This window comes from Numenius arquata, chromosome 10 (assembly GCF_964106895.1).
Source record: "Numenius arquata chromosome 10, bNumArq3.hap1.1, whole genome shotgun sequence".
In the NCBI taxonomy this organism is placed as follows: Eukaryota; Metazoa; Chordata; class Aves; order Charadriiformes; family Scolopacidae; genus Numenius; species Numenius arquata.
This window is the reverse complement of record NC_133585.1, coordinates 8,336,187-8,355,566: the sequence shown is the minus strand read 5'-3', so window position 1 is coordinate 8,355,566 and position 19,380 is coordinate 8,336,187. Positions and strand designations below refer to the sequence as shown.

General features: G+C 39.2%; 1 protein-coding gene across 1 annotated transcript in view; it reads left to right on the top strand.

The window, feature by feature from the left end:
* The window catches only part of POLR3A (RNA polymerase III subunit A), a 37,423-nt gene extending 25,696 nt beyond the window's left edge, over positions 1–11,727 (top strand). The window contains exons 24-31 of the mRNA XM_074154567.1: positions 1,821–1,991; positions 2,583–2,676; positions 2,752–2,844; positions 3,286–3,450; positions 4,138–4,302; positions 4,625–4,756; positions 6,086–6,218; positions 9,990–11,727. Of these exons, the coding sequence (XP_074010668.1) occupies positions 1,821–1,991; positions 2,583–2,676; positions 2,752–2,844; positions 3,286–3,450; positions 4,138–4,302; positions 4,625–4,756; positions 6,086–6,218; positions 9,990–10,138 (1,102 nt within the window). The 3' untranslated portion in view covers positions 10,139–11,727. The remainder of the gene's footprint in view (positions 1–1,820; positions 1,992–2,582; positions 2,677–2,751; positions 2,845–3,285; positions 3,451–4,137; positions 4,303–4,624; positions 4,757–6,085; positions 6,219–9,989) is intronic.
* Positions 11,728–19,380: the final 7,653 nt, after the last annotated feature.

Genomic DNA, 19,380 nt, shown 5'->3' with positions numbered 1-19,380 from the left:
ACCCAAAGTCAAATGCAATATCTATAAAGATAATCCTGATCTATTCAGAATCTGTTGAAAATTACCTATTTCATGCATTAATCATCAACGTAAGCATATTCTTATATTCCTTTTGATGGCAATGATCATTTGCTTTGCCGCCTATGAAGGTTTTGATGTTTCTGTTACTTTAATATTGATTCATTAAGGCAGACATGTTCCCTTCCTCCCACTCTTGCAGGAGAACATTCCAAACCTCCAAAGAGTCCATGCAAAATTATGCCTGAATAGATCAAATACAATGAATCTTGATGGTTATTCTTGAACTACACAGTCTGTGAAGAGTTGTGTCACAGTTTGTGCTAACATGTTCTTGAATCTGTTACGCGTTTGTAGGAGCCTTTTGTTTGTTATTTTTAGTCTCTAACAAGACAGTGATAGTGTGGATGTTTTCATATTTTATTATCCGCTGAGAATTGTTTCATTCATGTAGACTCCTTGGATTTGTTCATTGGCATGCAGCCATTGGTAACATCTGCTTTGTGGCCCCGTGCTCACCTGCATCAATTGTTCACGTGTTATTTCTTTTTCTAGAATATTCATGTATATGTTAAATTCTTAACTATTTTAAAGCAATTACCGGTTTTCTGCTTTCAGTTATTAGGATTGCTTGCTTACATTTGTCTTAAGTGTTCTTAACATGAATTGCCTATTTTACTGTAGTAGCTTATTTTAACAGTATATTATGCTGATTTGACAACTGAAGGATGGTACCCTTGGAAAGGATCTATTTGCTATGATGATTTTTTTTGTTTGTTTTATAGACTATTGTCATTTTGCCAGGAGAAATCTCTCAGCTGGGATTTCAGCAATTTTGGGCTAGATATGACATGAATGTAAAGAGATCTGCAAATAACAGTGAAAACAATAACCGTTCCTTAAATAATTTTGTTTTACAGTCATGCAGAATTAATTCCTTTAAATGTTACAAGCTAAATCACTATTAGAGAGCATTTTTACTTGGTAAGAGCTCATCAAGGAAAATGCAAGAAGCTGCTACAAGTTAGATTGATTTAGGAAGCGGTATTGTGCCTTAATTCAGAGGCTGTGTTTGCTCTAGGAAAGCAGATCGCATTGTGCTCTTGTGCATGCTGAAGAATGCTAACTGCAGGATCAACAAAACTGTAGGGGAGAATGTGAATCACCCCTCGCATCTCTTTTTGAGAACGTTTAATGTAGTAGTAGTGGTTGTCGCCTTTTTTTTTTTTGGGTCCTGTAAGGACGACCAGTTCTCAAAGTACATAAATTTTAGAAAGGTGCAAATGTGGGAATGAGGCCATGACATGTATAACTTGAAGGGAAAGTAGGTCATCAGTATAGGACTTTTGAATAAGATGAAAACAAGAAGGCATTAATATCTGGATTTTGTTCTCATTAAAAAGTAATCTGCATAACAATTTCTTAAATAAGAAAGGGGAATTAAATAAATAAAGGTCTCTCATGCTTAAATAAATAAAGGGGAGTTTCCCTGAATGAATCCTGAACCTACTGCTCGATGCTTAGCAGAAAGCGGACAAGTGTTTTGTTGTCTGTTCTGGATGTTATCCTGGATCTGTATGCCCTGTATGACAGGGCATTTTTCTTGCCTTGCTTGATATCAGTGTCTTGAGTATTACTGACATTTTAACCTCTCTCCTGCTAGTTTATTAAAAAAATAAATTAACAAACTTCTCATATATCTACCAGAATTGCTTTTGTCTTCACTTGCTTAGGATTTTATGCCTTTTTGAGTTCTATGTCTTTTTCTATATTTTTTTTATGAGAGAATTTTTTTTTCCCAGGGCACAGATGGAGCCTGGGTCTGCAGTAGGAGCTCTCTGTGCACAGAGTATTGGTGAGCCTGGCACACAGATGACTCTGAAGACTTTCCATTTTGCTGGTGTTGCTTCAATGAACATTACTTTGGGTGTGCCAAGAATCAAAGAAATCATTAATGCTTCAAAGGCTATTAGGTACTAATGTTGTTTTGTTTTCGCGTAAGTGAAATTTGGTGGATAAATTTGCAATATGTGTCAGCATTTCCTTGTTTTCAGTAATATATTAGAAAACATTGAATCTGTGGAATACCCAAACAAGAAAATCTAATGTCTTTCCAACTAAGTGATGCTTAGGGCCAAAGAACAGACAAGTTTTAATTTTCTGAAAATCAAATGAGGTAAAGTGGTTACTGATTAAATTTAATATTCCGCTAGGTGTGTCTCATACATTGTGAAACTTTCTAGTGCTTAGCCATAGTTGAAGCATACCTATACCTTGGTATACATCAAGCCATACTTAAATAATACTAGAACAGCGTATACCATAAAAATAGTCAATAGTTATGTTACAGTCTCTTGTGTGTGGGCTTGTTTTTACCAGCCTGAAGTACATGAACAATCATTTCCTTAAATGTACCTGAGGAAGCTGAAGGTGTCTCTATGTTATTAAATACTTCTCTAGATGATGAGATAGGTTCCATAAGGCAAGCTATAATTCAAATAGCCATCTGTAATCTGCCTGAGCAATTTCCTCCTTTTTTTTTTTTGTCTGTTTATTGTTTGTAGCACCCCTATTATAACAGCACAATTGGACAAAGATGATGATCCTGATTTTGCCCGTCTGGTTAAAGGAAGAATTGAGAAAACTTTATTAGGAGAGGTAAATAGTGTATTATTGCTATGGGGCATTTTAACCATTTTCACACGCTAACTGTTTTGTCCTTATCTGTTAAAGATTTCAGAATATATTGAGGAAGTGTTTCTTCCAGATGATTGTTTCATCCTAGTGAAGCTGTCTTTAGAGCGCATTAGACTGCTGAGATTAGAGGTGAGTTGTTCAGTTCTTATGCAGAATATGCCTTGGGTAAATTCCAAAGGGTCTCTTAATCCTGTCTCAGAAACAGAAATCAGATCAGTGGAAGTTAAAAAAAGAAAGTGAACAAAGGATGTCTTCTGGCTACGTTACATCTGGATTTTATTTTTTTTCCACTTGTAAAGTGGGTAATTTTTTCTTTATTTGGAAATGAGAGAACACAAATTCATTTCTTGGTCTTGTTAATCACAAGGATGCCATTTGTCTGTTATTTAACATATAGGCCGGTATGCTCAGCATAGAGTAGTATTTAATGCAATTTACAGAGTAACCGTTTTTGTTTATTTTTCCACATTCTACTTTTTTATATTCTGTTAAGACTGCTGCATGTATTTGAGCAGATTTACATATGTTAAAAGAGATACCCTGATATTTGCTGGCTGATTTTTGCCACAGGTGAACGCAGAGACTGTGCGCTACTCTATTTGCATATCTAAACTCAGAGTAAAGCCTGGGGATGTTGCTGTCCACGGAGAAGCAGTTGTATGTGTGACCCCTCGGGAAAATAGCAAGAGTTCAATGTATTATGTGTTGCAGTCCCTGAAGGAAGAACTACCAAAGGTAAAAACAAAGGCTGTCTCATGCTTTTGTGGGAGGTAATCGGTAACAATAATTTGGGGTTCTATGGTGGGAAGACAAAATGATTCTTGACAGGATTGACAATGAAAAGAGTCTGAGTACATAACTCTTAGGTTGTGATGCTACTGCTTTACAGCTGAAACTAAGCCTCCATTACTAATCTTTATAAATAAAACTGAAGCCTCCATACTTTGCTTAGAACACTTACTGCAGCATTCTGAGTGCAGCAGCAGTATGAAATACTTGTGTCTTCTTCCAGCTGCTTCTAGAATTGAACCATGTGACAGTGTCTGGCATTTTTGCAGCTTTCTGCGAGGAGACTGTCTACTTTGGATTTTAAAGATACTGATAAATGCACCTTATTATGGGCAGGATGCGCTTTCAGTTGTGTGGTTCTGCCACCATTCAGAGGCTCGGGTCTGTGAGGACATCTGGCATAAAATATAAAATGTAGGTAGCGAGTAAGGTTTATAGTACAGTGTGAATGTCACATTTGTACTAGTGTATTTAAAAGCAGGAAATGTTATTTTGTATGTATTTTAATTGAGTGTTTACTCCAAAGACTGGAGTTTCTAAGTAGGTTTGAATGCTGATAAGGGTTACTCTCTTTTGCCACATTACTGTACATATCAAAATTACTATTTTTTTTTCTTTGTTTGTTTTATGAAGGTTGTAGTACAAGGTATACCAGAGGTTTCCCGAGCTGTCATTCATATAGATGAACAAAGTGGAAAGGAAAAATACAAGCTTCTAGTTGAAGGTGATAATCTGCGAGCTGTTATGGCTACTCACGGAGTGAAAGGAACAAAAACATCCTCTAACAACACTTATGAGGTATGGTCAAATGGGGACTGTGGAGTTTTCCCCACAGCTTCTTCATTACAACTGCTTGCTTGTGCTCAGATGCAGCAGTTGATATCTGATCAAGCCTGATTTCACTAATAGTTGTCAGAATGCATTAACACAAGAGAATAATTCAACTGGCAGCACTGTTCTCTTCAAAGAAGCTTTTTCTGTAAATATATTTAAAATGGAGAAATGCAAAAGGGTAGTAATGGATATGGAGTATTATCTGAGAGCAGATGGTATTTTTTCCAGGAATATACTTACTCCAAGTATTTGGTTCTTCATTAATCTAACATGATCTCTTGTGTAGGTAGAGAAGACACTAGGAATTGAGGCTGCTCGGACGACCATTATCAATGAGATTCAGTACACAATGGTGAACCACGGTATGAGCATTGACAGGAGACATGTCATGTTGCTCTCTGATCTAATGACTTACAAGGTTTGTACTTTGCTTTTTCTAAATGCTTCATTGGGCTGTTGGTACAAATGAATTTCACCATGTTTGGGAAAGACAGATGAGCTACAGACATGGAAATGAGTTCCAGGTTTAAAGAATTTTAAGTTGTACTGAGTAAACACTGTTTGTATATCAAACAAAATGCTTAAATAATCTTGTTCTTGGGTGGAGGGTCAGGGGCGGGGAGAAGATCTATTTTGACTGAAAACAAGTTGATATAATGAGTAGGGAATCGTAATTTCATATCGGAAATAGGAATCCTAAAAATTGTGGTATGAAAATCAACTGTTTGGGTAACCATGCATGCAATTTAAGGCTTGCTGTGCGGAAAACCACATGGGGTGTGGTTCATAGCAGCTGCGCTGTGTGTAAGAGTCAGAGGATATAGACATTACAAATAGAATCACATTACACGTAGAATACGAACAGTCTTCCAGAACTTGTTAGTAGAAAACCCTATCTGTTCTTTATTGATGGCCTTCCTCTCCTTCGCATCCTATGCTTTTTAGATTTGAGTACGCTTAGTGAAGTGAGACTTTCCACTTTGCCTGCCAGAGTGCAAGGGTGAAATGGATGGAGGAGTTCAGACTTCTTCCAACACTGTGGGGCTTTGTTGTTCCAAGCTGCAGCCGTCCCCAGGGCTGGCCCTCTGGAGCTGCCACACAATAGTGGAAAAGGGCATCAGAGTGCAGTGTTTTACACTTGTTGGGCTCCTACCATGCATTCTTTTGTCTGTAGCTCTGACTTGTGCTTCTGTGCACAGTCTGTTATAATCAGGATGTTTGTTAGAAACAGAGGCAGAAATAAACCAAGTTAGTCTAAAAAGCTAATTACTTTTTTTTCTGGAGAGTGAAAAAGTGAAGATTTAACATCATCTGTGATCTCCTGGCAGCTGAAGTCAGATTTATCAGTAGACAATAGGCAGTATCTTCAGACCACGTTAAAGTTTGTAGCTCAGCAACTAGTTTATTATAAACATGACTATGTTTCTTTCAGTCTTTCCAGTATTCTTACTTAAAAAAATAGAACAGCTACTAACCATTTATAACAGTTTCTGTTGTGTATGAAAAATCACTTCTGTTTTATTTAAATACTGATTGCTACCGAACTATTAATCTTCAGGGTGTTTAACTGTGAAGCAGCAAAGTATGACTGCTATATTGTAGATAGTAACATTTTTACTTACTACTTGTTTCGTGTGTGTGTTAGAATGAAAACTACATTTCTTTTGTTCACTTGATTTGCTTCTTTAGCAAACATAAGTGACCTCCAGCCACTCTTGTGATAGTCTGGGTTTTTCCATTTATCAAGGGTGAAGTGCTGGGCATTACTAGGTTTGGACTGGCGAAAATGAAGGAAAGCGTGTTGATGCTGGCTTCTTTTGAAAAGACTGCAGACCATCTCTTTGATGCTGCCTACTTTGGACAGAAGGATTCTGTTTGTGGTAGGTATTGCAAATTCTCTTGCAGTTTGTGGCCCTTACCCAGCATCTGTAAACCTCTTCAAAGCATTGGATTTTTGCCCTCGGTAAGCTTTCTGTCCAGCTTACGTGTCCAAAACTTCAGGTCTGAGGCTGATCTGTACTTACTGATCCTAGGAGTTTGGTGGGTCTTTATCTACTTCTTATCTCAATCCAAGATCTTGACGTCAGTTGGACGTTTGTTATATGTTTCTTAAAGGAGACTTTTAGTAATTTGGTTTTATTTCTCACCACATAGCTCAGTGAAATACCAGGAAATTTGTTGCATTATCAGTAGTTCTGTTTTTTCAATTGTGAAGGTGTGTTTATCTTGAACATGTAGAGCTTGTTAAGGAATCTGGTACCCCATTCAGTATTTAGGTTTTGTTTTCATTCCTACTAAGAAGTAGGAAGACATACATGTCTCGGGTAGCATAGCTGAATATCATATTGTGCAGAGGGATTGCTTATGTGATTTCTCAGTTGTATCTAGAAATGAACAGAAAGGCAAAGTTCTTGTCATCTTCTGTTATTTCTGATCTAAATGGATAGAAATGGTATGGGTTTTTTAAATTGGAAGCCTTGTTTATCAGTATTCCATTCATTAACAGAACAGAGAAAATCCCTGTCCTCAGAAATTTCTTTTTAAATGTATCTGTTCTTCAGTTTGATGTTCATTAATATCCACTGAATCATCTTCTCACTGAATTCATGAAAGAATCTGATGAGAGTTTAAAAAATATAAGTATACACGCACACAAGTGCCTCATGCACACATTCACACAGCCAAACAGAAAGTTCAAATAGATGAGTTTTGTCATTATATTTGTCTCTTAATTTTGCATTTCTGCCACGTACTTTAATATTTGGAATTGAGATTATTTTCCTTTTATTAAACTCCTTTGCACCCATTTCTCCCAGATTTCATTCTCCTTTAAGCTACATACATTTTGGAATGATTTGTTAACAAGTCTCCATCTAATAGGTTAAATAGAGAAAAGGACAAGTCAAGCAGTTTTCACCCTCATCTGTTTATGTAAGGTCTGCCATCCTGGAGCTCTAACGGCTCATTTGGAATTTCTGGGTGCTAATGAAATATAAAAATATGAATGTATTATGTTAAGTTTTACTGGTTCCTATGTATTTCTAGGTGGTCTTAGAAAGTGTAGTCAATTTCTAGCAGTGCTTTGTAGACAATATATTTGCTAAATCACTGGAATCTGTTAGAAACCTTTATATTACTAGTTTGTATTTTAAGACTCTGCCACTTGCTGACTGTCCAGCACTCCATACGAGTGGGATTTTCTTTTTTTTTTTTCTTCACCCATGCTTAAAGCAAAGATCCTATGGGAGACTGATTTCATCCTGGACAGTAAGGAAAAGAGATTTTTTTTTTTGAAGTCCCCTGTAAGCTGCTAAAATCTTGTTTTGAATAATGTGGAAACCAAATACCTTTTCATGTTGCCTTCTATATAAACGTTATAGTTCAAATAAGGAAATGGAATGGACAAAACAAAACAGTTGTCTGTCTTCCAAAACTGAAGAGAGGGTACTGGCCTGCTTGTGTGAAAAAGTGCTGTGCAGCTGCCAGACCTGGCCATCCCTAGTTATCTCTTTGAATTGCTATGAAACGACCCAAATGTTTGCATACCTAAAATGCTCATGGGCTTGCATCTCCAGAGCAGGAAAAAATTATAAACGTTGCCAAGGAAAATGAGTATGTACTTAAAATCAACTGTAGGTGCTTAACTGGATGGCATCTCAAATCAGTGCTTCTCCCAAATGTGTGGGTGTAGTTCTAGACTATGTGGCCTTTGAATCCCTTGTGTCTTGTAAGATGCTTTTTTTCCCTCTGACAAAATGGGGAGCAGCTGATTCCCAAAGCTGTCTTTACGTAAAGACAATTTTCTTCTGAGAATTGCTGATGCCACCTCTCAGTGGGCAGAGTGGGCTGAAACTAGAGCAGAGGGAGTACCTCCAGTTCCAGCAGCATCTGCCGTAGAAGCAGGATCAGCAGGAAGTGCTACTGTCTGCAAGCCACTGCTTAGAGATGTAGTTGATTTACCTTTCCGTCCCCTTACCGAGGAGTAGCCAACAGCACTCTCATTTCTAACTTAAGAGTGGGAACTGGCAGCTACAGGTCACTGATGTGATAATCATTTATGAGGAGCTGGTCTGGAAGTGTCAAGAATAGACTCTACAATAAGAGCAGTACAACCAGCTTCATCTCTGCCTGGCTTCTTCCAGCTGAAAGCAAGAGCAGCAGTTTGTAGCTGTCAGCCAGATGATTAGATCTGCAATAGATTCTAACCAGTAGCGTTACAAGACATTGCACTGGAGGAGGCTTGGATGGTCATTAGAGCAGAGTGCGCTGTCCTGGCAGTTGTTCTACCATCATCAGCATCATTATCTTCACCCGTCCGCAGGATTGTCATCGGCCCCTAGTATATGTTAATCTGAGCAGATACAGGACATACACTTGGTTGTTAACAGTGGCGTCTTCTGTCCAAACATTTTCTGCGCTACATGACTGCTGTCAGCTGGTGGGGAGGAAAGGCTCCTGGTTGTACACATGGAAGTATTGCAAGGGAGGAAGGATTCCCAAAATCAAGATGCAGTTTCCATAGGTCAGAGGTTGTCTCAGCTTGACAGGTTATTGTGCAAAGACAGGTAAGTCTTTTGTTAGGTGTTAGAGAGGTATTTCCTTTATCTATTGTAACCTGTGTGCTGTAGGGGCAGTACAAAATAGTGAGCCTAAATATACAGTATTAAAAATAAACTGAATAAATACTTATTATAAATAAAAATACACTGAAGAATTCTATTTGCACAAGATTAAGTGCATGATGTTGCATTATATATATGTTCTACTATATGTCGTAGAAATGCAGCAATGGTCTAAGAGCAAAAATACTGAATCTTCATTCATATACATTTAAATTATCACTCAAATCTTGCCAGAATTTTAAGCAAATTGATTGTCATCCTTTGTGCATTCAAAGATACAGCTATTTATTGTTGTTTTCCTAAACATATATGTGAAGGACAATATTCTTGTCTTCTTGAGAATGCATGAAAGTGTAATTTGGATCATAATTTGGATCTTAACAGGATGCCAAGAATAAAACCCCTGGTATGTGATTGCTTGCTTTTAATGTGGAACCTTCTTTGGAAGAGTATACATCAGTAGAGCTAGAATATATGTGTCAGCGCATTGCTGTGAAAATGTTATAGCTATCAAAAATCATTGGGACAGGCTAAATCTTTAAATTCAGAACAAGCACTCTCTGAATTGTGAGAATGCGAGAAGTGGTACAGCTGAAGTGGTGCTGGGCCTCTTTCCCTGGGAAGCTGTGGGGGTTTCAGGGAAACTTGGCCAGATTTGACCCAAGTCTTAGCACTGAGTCAGAGAATGAACATGAAGTAACTTTGCTTTGCATCTTCTGCAGTTGGCACTGAGTGGAACGTGTCCTCTCTGAAAACAAACCCTCTGAAGCTCTTTCGTTGCTAGAGAAGGTGTTTAGGTTAGCTTGGATTTTTCCTAACTGTCTAGAATTTAAGTAACACCGATTAAATAACACACTGATCTGATGACCATAACAATTTTACCCAGTGAAGAGACCTTGGTCTTTACATGTGAGGTTCAAGGAGATTTGATAGGCAATGCATACACACTGGGCAAATGAAAATAGTTTTCTAAATCTGTACTCTTTGGATGTTCTATATGTTTTGATTATTATTATTTTCCCCCCATAGGTGTTTCTGAGTGCATCATCATGGGAATTCCGATGAATATTGGAACAGGACTCTTTAAACTGTTGCACAAAGCAGATAAAGAATCCACCCCTCCTAGGAGGCCTCTGATATTTGATAATAATGAATTTCATATCCCCATTGTTACATAGCACTTGGACATAATACACTATAGCAAAACAAGAAATAGCAAGAAAACATCATTTGAGTTAAGAAACAAAGAAACATGCATTATCAGTTCTGTCTCAATAACTGTGAGTTGGTAAGTGAAATACCATCAAAAGAATTGCCCAGTTGTTTACCAGCTGTTCGTACAGACCCTCAAAGGAGCGGCTTCTCTGCACCAGAGAGTGGAAATAAATTTCAAATGGATTTCAGCTGATAATTTTTTTTTTTCATGTGCTAGAATTAAATCTTTATGTTAATGTGTGGAAGTTGTTACTAACTCAGTATTAGACACGTGTATTCAGATTTGATTTAAAAAAAAAACCCAAACCCACAAACCTGCTTTGGGGTGTGCCTACAAGAAGCTGCAGATGGTAAAGCTGTTACTAAATACTGAGAAGACTGTAATAAGAACATTACAAATTACAAGTAGTTTTTCATTTATAGCAGCTGTTAAACTGCTCAAATCTGTAATCTACAGCAGTCTTAGTTTTGGGAAAGTTTCGTAATTGAGCAAGGTCATCTGAACAACCTAATTTTATTTTAATATATGAAGTAGAAATAAAAAGGAAGATGTTTCCCTGCATGGAGATGAAATAGTTTGAAAGTATTTAAATCTTAAGCCCACTAGAGCAGTTTCAGAATGAATATACGTTTTTAAATTATTTCAGTGTAGTATTTTTAAATTCACTCTGGTGCTATGGGGGAAGGTATCTTCATATTTTCTTGTCAGCAGACTTCGGATACTCAGTGTGCTCATAACGTGGGCCAGGGTTGGAGAGAAACAAAATAGAGAAAAAAGCAGAAGTTGTGCACTAATGAAGTAAAAGCAGCTGCTGAATAATCTTGCATTTGAAAGTGAATGAGTTGGTGCTGCAGTTTGTCTTCATGTCGCAGCGAAAAGTGTAAGGCTACGTTCAGAGAATGTAAATCTGTTGTTTTTAAGTTTTAAGGTGCCACTTTGTTTTTAAATCATCCTCCATGCAGAGAAGACCTGATGTGAAAATCAATATAGCTATTCTCCAATTATTTTGTATTTTCAGTCTGATACGAAGATATACTTCTGCTGAGATTTTGGCAGGGTAGAGATTGAGAACGTAATGCATTTAGTATCTCCTTTAAAAGCCATGAATATTTTGCTATCTCCCTTTTAACAGTAGAAATTTCAGAATAAATTTAAATGTTCTTTGTGATCTCAGTGAGACTGCCACTTACTGATTTGTCTGTAAAAAGTCTGCCTTTATTTCTTTTTAAAGATGTAAGTATAAGACAGGTAGGGGCCAAATGGAGAGAAAGCCCATAAACCTTTCCTGTGCACTAGTACTTCATTTTATCATGGGAAATTCTACTGAAAGTGCTTGGTATTTTTGTGAATAAAAAAAAAAGATGTAAATGGATGGAAGATTGTATTGGAATGAGTAACCACCTCTGCGTTTTGTTGTTGGGGTTTTTTTGTAAATATAGTGAAATGCAGCTATTTAAATGGTGGTTTCGCTGTCTTGAATATGTTTAAAGTATTCAGTAAATTACATCCATTATCATTGTCTTTAATATGACAATAAAAAAAGACAGGGATAAAGAAAATGTAACCCTTGTGTTTGTTTATTGATGCGTTATATTTGTGCATAGATAATTTATGGGTGGCCTAACCTCCATATCCCCCACTTGCTTGGTTAAGACAGTTGAGAATTATTGAGCTTAAATCTCGGGTATTTACAACATAAATGAACATGTAATATAAAACTTATCTTGCTTAAAGTAAATATAAACACGTCTTGCCCTCAGAGCAGGGTATGTGCTTCATAGGTGTTTCAGCCCCAAATAGATCGTTTACAGGAGCACTCTGAATTAGTAATTATTGTTTGGGCTTTCTGTACAGTCAGTAAATGAATTAGCTGTTGGATTTAGGAAGGACAGGCAGGGGAGATGAGGAGGAGGTGCCACCCTCTATGTCAGTGACCAGCCGGGGTGCATGGAGCTCTGCCTGGGCATGGATGAGGAGCCCATGGAGACCTTATGGGTCAGGATTAAAGGGAGGGCAGGGACCTGACCAGGAAGATCGAGTGGATGAGGCCCTCTATAGACAGATGGAAGCAGCCTCATGTTCACAAGCCCTGGTCCCCATGGGAGACTTCAACCACCTCAATATCTGTTGGAGGGACAACACAGCAGGGCATAAGCAATGCAGGAAGTTCCTTGAATGCGTTGATGATGACTGCCTTCTCCAAGTGACACAAGAGCCAACAAGGAGAGGAGCCATGTTGGACCGTGTCTAGCAAGGAGCGACTGGTGGGGAGTTTGAAGCTTAAGGGCAGCCTTGGCGGCAGTGACCATGAAATTGTGGAGTTCAAGATCCTTTAGGGAAGCGAGGAGGGCAGACAGCAAGATCACGACCCTGGACTTCAGGAGAGCAGACTGAGAGGGAAGGGATGCCATCCAGAGGGACCTGGACAGGCCTGAGAGGTGGGCCTGTGCAAACCTCATGAAGTTCAACAAGGCCAAGCGCAAGGTCCTGCACGTGGGGCAGGGCCATTGATCCCAAGCACAAATACAGGCTGGGTGGAGAATGGGTTGAGAGCAGCCCTGAGGAGAAGGACTTGGGGCCTGGAGGTCTGGCAGCAGGTGGAAGGCTGCAGTGATTGCTGGAGCACACGGGGTGTGCTGGGCCCATCAGCCAAGAGGTGGAGCGAGGTCAGCCCTAGGGGCAGCATCTTTTCAGCAATGGGATCCGAGGAGAACACGAGCAGAAGCATAAGTGAAGGAGGAGAGGACAATGAAAAAATCCAATGGAGGGGCCGAGTTCTTACTTCCTGAGACGATTGCAGGAGGGTTCAGGTATTTGCTATGAAATAGGTTTCTGTGGCAGCTGTACGGATGGCGAGATGCAGCGGAGAACGTTCTGGAAAGCCAAGCACGTGTCCAGGGGCCGCAGGGCTCCCTGGGAGGGTGTGCAGCTCCAGTCGCGGGTGCTTGAAGTCAAGCTGGAGCGCTTTTGCAAGCCCCTGTCGTGTTATTCTGCAATGTATGTAGCCTACCTCGTTTTGACAGAAGACTAGATACAGACCTGACAGGAATATAATTTTTACAGATGAGTTTTACACTAATTAGCAATCTGTGATTGCTTAACCTATACCCTGTGACAAATTACCGTTCCCTCCCCATTGTATTTGTATTTGACGGGCAGAGTACTTCAGGTGGAAGAAGTATGCAGGCAAAAATTGTAGTTAAAATTAATTAGTAAGCCAATAAGCAGAGAGCAATTTTTTTTTTAAAGGCACTTTCATAAAAAAAAAAATAAATTATAAAGTACTTTCTTAGTATGTTTATCAGGAAACTACTTTACACGTCTTTTATCTGCAGAGAGATAAGAAAACAGAAGCACGTGCTACAATAGGTTTTCTGTTGCGGATGTGGGAAGCCGGGAATAAATCTAAACTGTGCTGCTTTGGTCCATAACTTCAAAAAAAAACATAGTATGGAGACCTATTCCTTTTTTTTGCTTTATCTATGTTGTTTTGGTTTTTTGTTGGTTTTTTTTTTTTTTTTAAAAATGTAAATGAATGCTGTATTTTATACATTAACTATAAGTAGGATAAAATTTGGTTCCTTCAGGACAAGTACTCCTGGATGTCTGAGCACCAGCCGCTGTTTCAGTTTAAGCTGAAGGAAGCAACAGGTAATTCCTCAGTGTTGTATTTTTGCTTGCAGACAGGAACGTCTTTAGAAACCCGTAAAAATCAGGATAAAGATTTTCACAGTATCTGCATATTTGCCTAAATTCTTCTGTGGATGTAACTGTATGTTGCAACTGTATGTTGTATCTTCAAAATGGCTAGCTAAAGCTATATATTCAGACCTAGAAAAACCTGTCTGTAATTAAATATGTGGGAAAAACATAAGGAAATAAGAAAAATTGGCTTATGTTTTTTATTCTGTCTTAAAAAAAGGGGATCAAATTAGAAAATGTATTAATATTTTAATTCACAAATACTTGGCAGGTTATTTGGATGTGACTATACTATTGATATAAATGCATAGCAAATTTATCTTGAGGAATAAATACCAAAATCTCACAAGGCAATCTGAAAGACTGAAATCAAACAAACCAGCCCTACTGCTCTTGTATGTGGGGGCTTGTGAAAATGAATTTAGGTTTCCTGTAGCTGATAAAATGAAAATTTTAAAACATTTCTTCTAATGAAGTGAGATCGTATCATCATCTTCCACTAGAGAGCAGCGTTTTGTTTTGGGAAAGGTGGTGTTTTGGGGAAAGAGGTGTTTTTCAATTAAAAATGGGTTTTGTCACATCAGGGCTGAAATGCAAGAATGAGAAGGAAGGTTACCTGTTAAAATCATATGTGTGAGGAAGGGGATTAAGGGAATTAATTTTCTTAAGAAGAAGAAAACAGAATCAAGGTGTGCTTTTTGACGAATTAGTAAGGACTTGCTCATCCTTTGCCCCATCTGGCTTAAAAAAACCAACCAAACAAAAAAAGTAAGTAGCTTAAGTAGAAGGCTGTAGTCATTTCCAAAGGAACATAGCGAGTTGCTCCTGGCAATTGGGAGAGCAGCGGATCTGTGCTGTGAAAGGAGACGTGCCTTTTGTCGCAGCATTTTCCATGCAGCAGTGACTGCTACAATCTGCGTTCATTCTCTATAGTGAGTACTTAAATATAGCTCCCAGAGCTTCTCTGAAGCGTGAAGTTCTGGCAGCTCGCTGGGTAGCATCTCACATTCTTCAGCTGCTGCAGAGCCCCAAAGCAAGGCTGTATTAAAAACACTTGAAGGTGCTGCTGGGAGATGCAAGAGACCACTGTTTGGGACTGAAAATAATATGAGACAGGTGGTCTCCTCTGTGTACAGACAGCTGAAAACAGCAAGATTTATGAAAGATGACTTCCACTTTAATGTCTGACAGCGACAGGGATGCCTGTAGCTCTGCCAGTTCCTATCACACGTGTAGCTCAATTCGCAGTGGTCTTTTGGGTGAGAACTCAGTATTTACTGGCTGTGCTCAGGGATTCCGTTGGCCATGAGCTTCTTGGGATACAGCGTTGTCTTAACCACCACGGTTTCTTCTAGTTATATGAAAAGCCACTGTGTGCATCACATGGCAAAAGGTGTTCCTTAATCCAAAGAGTCTGTCTCGTGAGTCCAAACCTGCAAGATCAGGCATAATTGCGTGTTCCTCGTGGAAGCAATGATGGTAGGTGTGACTGACGCTGCACAGGGATGTGGTGGTTTCTGCCGGCGTTGAGGGTAGAGGGAAGAAAGCTGAAAAGATGGGGAATGCAAAGATAAGCAAGGCGGTATGAAAGCAGAGTAGAGTGGAAGTTCGTATCTGTTTGGGGGGGAAACAGAAAGATGCCAGCTAGGTAAAGTGACACACAGATATTCGCAATCTCTGCAAGGAGTCCGTCATTGAAGTGATGGAAATAGCTGGAAAAAGGATGTGTGTTCCTGAGAACTAAGTTTTCGTCATTTGTACTGGAGATTATTGTCTCTGGCTGTGACAACTGAGAATTAAATCATCATTCATTCATTAGATGACTACTAATAATGAGTAATAACTCTGAATTATTCCCTTCAGTTATTGTATCTGGTTATAATACTCTTTCAACCAACTGTACACAATTGCAGCTCCTTAACTACAGGGATGGGCTACAGTTAAGTGTAGAAGTTGTTGTGCATGTTGGGTTCTGGTACAGTCCATGCGGAAAATCATATCTATAATTGAGGGACAAATAGGAATCTGTCTTTTAGTGTTGATACCTGCAGTTAGATCAGAAGCATTCCTGGAAAATCCTCATTTGAGGGGTTTTTAATAATACATAAGTCCTGCTACTGGGTCATGATACAGAAGTTACATCAAATTAAATTTCTAGTGTTGGGTCTCCCACTACAAGAGAGACTACAACATCTGTGAAGGTCAGATGGATAATTCACTAAAGTTTGAAAAGGAAAGCTATCCTATATAGATATTTTGTTGCTGTTGATGTTATTAAAAAAAAAATATGACTATTTGCAATGAATGTCTGCCATCACAGTGCTTTGATCTTGTTGATTTCAAAGCTGGATGGTGCCGAGGAGTTTTAGTCCATGGATAAAAGAGGACATGCAGATGTCACTGCCGCTTTCTTGGTCCGCAGAAAGCTGGGGTACCACACAGGATTTCATACCAAGTTCCTTTCTCCTCCATGATAGCTGTTTTGTCAGTTGGAGGCATTGTTGACCAGAAATAAAGCTGTTGTGAAAGCAGCAGGTGTCTGGGCATCTGGATTATTAACCACAGGCATTTTATTCTCCTTTTTGTGAAAGTGGGTGTTTGTTTGCTAATGTTTCAATACATATGGCAATTTTATCTGCATGCATCCCTTTTAAATGTTCAATTGTGCAGATTTTTAAAAGCAAAATAAAGAAAATTAGTTGCCAAGAAATGCAAAAGCAATAGTGAGGCTGTGCTGGTAAACTTCAGGGGTCCCAGAAAATGCCAGAATTAGCTCGAAGTGAGACTTAAAAATTATTTGACTGGTTTTATTATTCAGGGTTTTGTTGGATTCTGAGAAGAATTGGTTAGAAGTGTGGTGTTATTCATCCCTGTTTGTAATCCTGTGATATTATTTCCTCTTCTGTTACTTCATATAAGAGTTGCTTCTCAAAGTCCTCTTTTCTAGAGCGAAGTCCTTCAGCCTGAGCAATGTGGAGTCTCATATAGGGGATTCTCTGACTCACACCATCCCTATCGTAAGCTGCTGATTGTCCCTGGAGTGACGAGGGTGGCCTTGGCCATATGATGGTGCAGGCTTGAAGCACCAGCAGTGATATCGACAGGACAAGGCGTAATGGTTTTAAATTGGAAGAGGGGAAATTTAGTTTAGATATTAGGAGGAAATTCTTTACTGTGCGGGTGGTGAAGCACTGGAACAGGTTGCCCAGAGAAGCTGTGGATGCCCCATCCCTGGAGGTGTTCAAGGCCAGGCTGGATGGGGCTTTGAGCAACCTGCTCTAGTGGAGGTGTCCCTGCCCATGGCAGGGGGGTTGGAACTCGATGGTCTTTAAGGTCCCTTCCAACCCAAACCATTCTATGATTCTATGATATTGTGTGACTCATCGAAGGCACAGTGGGTCGGGAATCTCTTTCATGCACACACTGGAAGGAAGGAAGGACACGCCTCAATCCTCACTGGAGCTTGACCCCTGCACTTTTCCAAAGCAATGATGCTAAAACGTTTGTTGTATGTGTAGCCCACACAAGAACTCGTTCCCTTTCCCATATGCCATTCTTCCAGATTTCCAGCTCATGCAGATGTTTTCGTTACACCGTGGCTTCCTTTAAACTTCAGTTTTTAAGAAGATATTTACTTCTTCTGACTTACGCCGCTGCTGTGCATTTTCTAGTTCCCCTTTACATTTATTTCTTTCTCCTTGTCCTTGTTTCTCACACAGATTCCTCCCTTCTGGGCCCGTGGTGACTGTCACTGCTGGTGACACGGCTTCCCCGCAGCAGCGCTCTGTCAGCCATACTGTGCCAGTGGCTGGCTTCAGCTCAGCCATGCAAGGTTACTGGGAGCCTTTGCCTGGAGGATAATTAAACCACTCAAGGAAAAAACATCTCCTCAGCACATCTGGATGTGGAAATTTACTGCCATCAAAATTACAATTACGGTCAAATAGCTTGTGAAAAAAAATGACCTTATTATATAAGGGAGTGTATTCGTACTTTAAACTGAAATGAAAGGCATCTCTGCTTCATGTGGCTCTTTGTCAGCGCTGAAAACTGTACTCGGTTGCTTAATTCTCCACTTACTTTTCTCTTTAGACGGTTTCAGGTCCTTCCCGCTTACCTGACACCAGTGTTGTTTCCCTTGTGTTTGTATGTGCTCTGTTGAGCAATAAATCCAAGGAGAAGGGGTGATCAGCACAGCAGCTTGGTTGGTAGTTGGCACATGTAGAATCAGTTGACTCTTCCCGCCGCACACTTGTATGACCTGGGCAAATTTTTAGGCTCTCTGTACTTTAGATTCAGTCTATTAAAGACTATTAAATGATAATAGTATCTCCTTAGGAATGTGGCTGTGAGAGGAGATAATAGAAACATCGAAGTGGCATGTACTTGTCTTCCTAGGTTTTTATTGCCAGGATGTGTGGATTAAACAATGTGATTAGCATCTGCCATGTATAGTTCTTTTTATTCTTTCATCTTCCAAAGAAAGCGGAAAAAGGCTAGAAGTTGCTGCTCTTGGAAGTCAGCTGCAGAGCAGAAACCGACTTTAGCAGGAAAAGGAGAGGGCAAAGCAGGGAAGCACTTTGCTGCCATTAATATTCTTGGAGGGGGAGGGTGGCAGCTCTGAAGATGAGTTAAGGGGAAAAAAAAATCTAACAGCACAAATAGAGCATGGCAAAAAGGATAATATTCGGCCTGCCTTGCTGATGAAGTGTATTTATCCTTCATGGAATATCGCTAGCAGACTGGGAGAATTTTTATTTCGGTTATTCTTTTGTACAGTATTTTTATTACCAAATTGAGGCTTAATCCAATTCCCCTGGAAACCAATTAGAGAACTCGTAACTCGGCAGAACTCAATGAGCTTTGATATATGCATTATATTAATTATTTCTATCCATCAAACTCCCACCAGTTAATACATCTTTATAAGTTTCAAACAGTTGCACAACACTTCTCTAAACATCATTGCTGCCGACTTGATCCAGAAAGAATAATTTTAATCTAAATTCTTTTTAAGGCTTCCATGCTGCTCAGGACTTTGTCTTAGATGTTTCTGCTTATTCTGGGCTATGCTATGTATGGTTTTTTCTGTTTAGTATTGAGGTAGGGATTTTCTGTTTGTTTTGGGAGTTGTTTTTTCATTTGTTATTCAATTCTGACAAATCTTGGCATGTATGATAGTTGAAGTTCTAAATTACTTTTATGGCATTTTTTCTTTTAAAAATTACTGGTCAATTTGAACTGTTGAATGTTTAATTTTTACACTTGTGTTATGAGGGGAAAAATACAGACGTGTTGAAGATTTTGTAGCTCAGTTTAGACTGAATGACCAAACCTTGTGGAAGCTGGTAGTGCAGCTGCCACTGTGCCAAGCTGAGACATTATTTCATTCTGGAAGTCTCTGATGGCTTTCCCATCCCTGCCAAGGCATGTAGACTGGCACAGAGACTGTATTCCTTTTGCCTTCTAAATTTGAGTGTAACTTAGGAGTTACTTCATTTC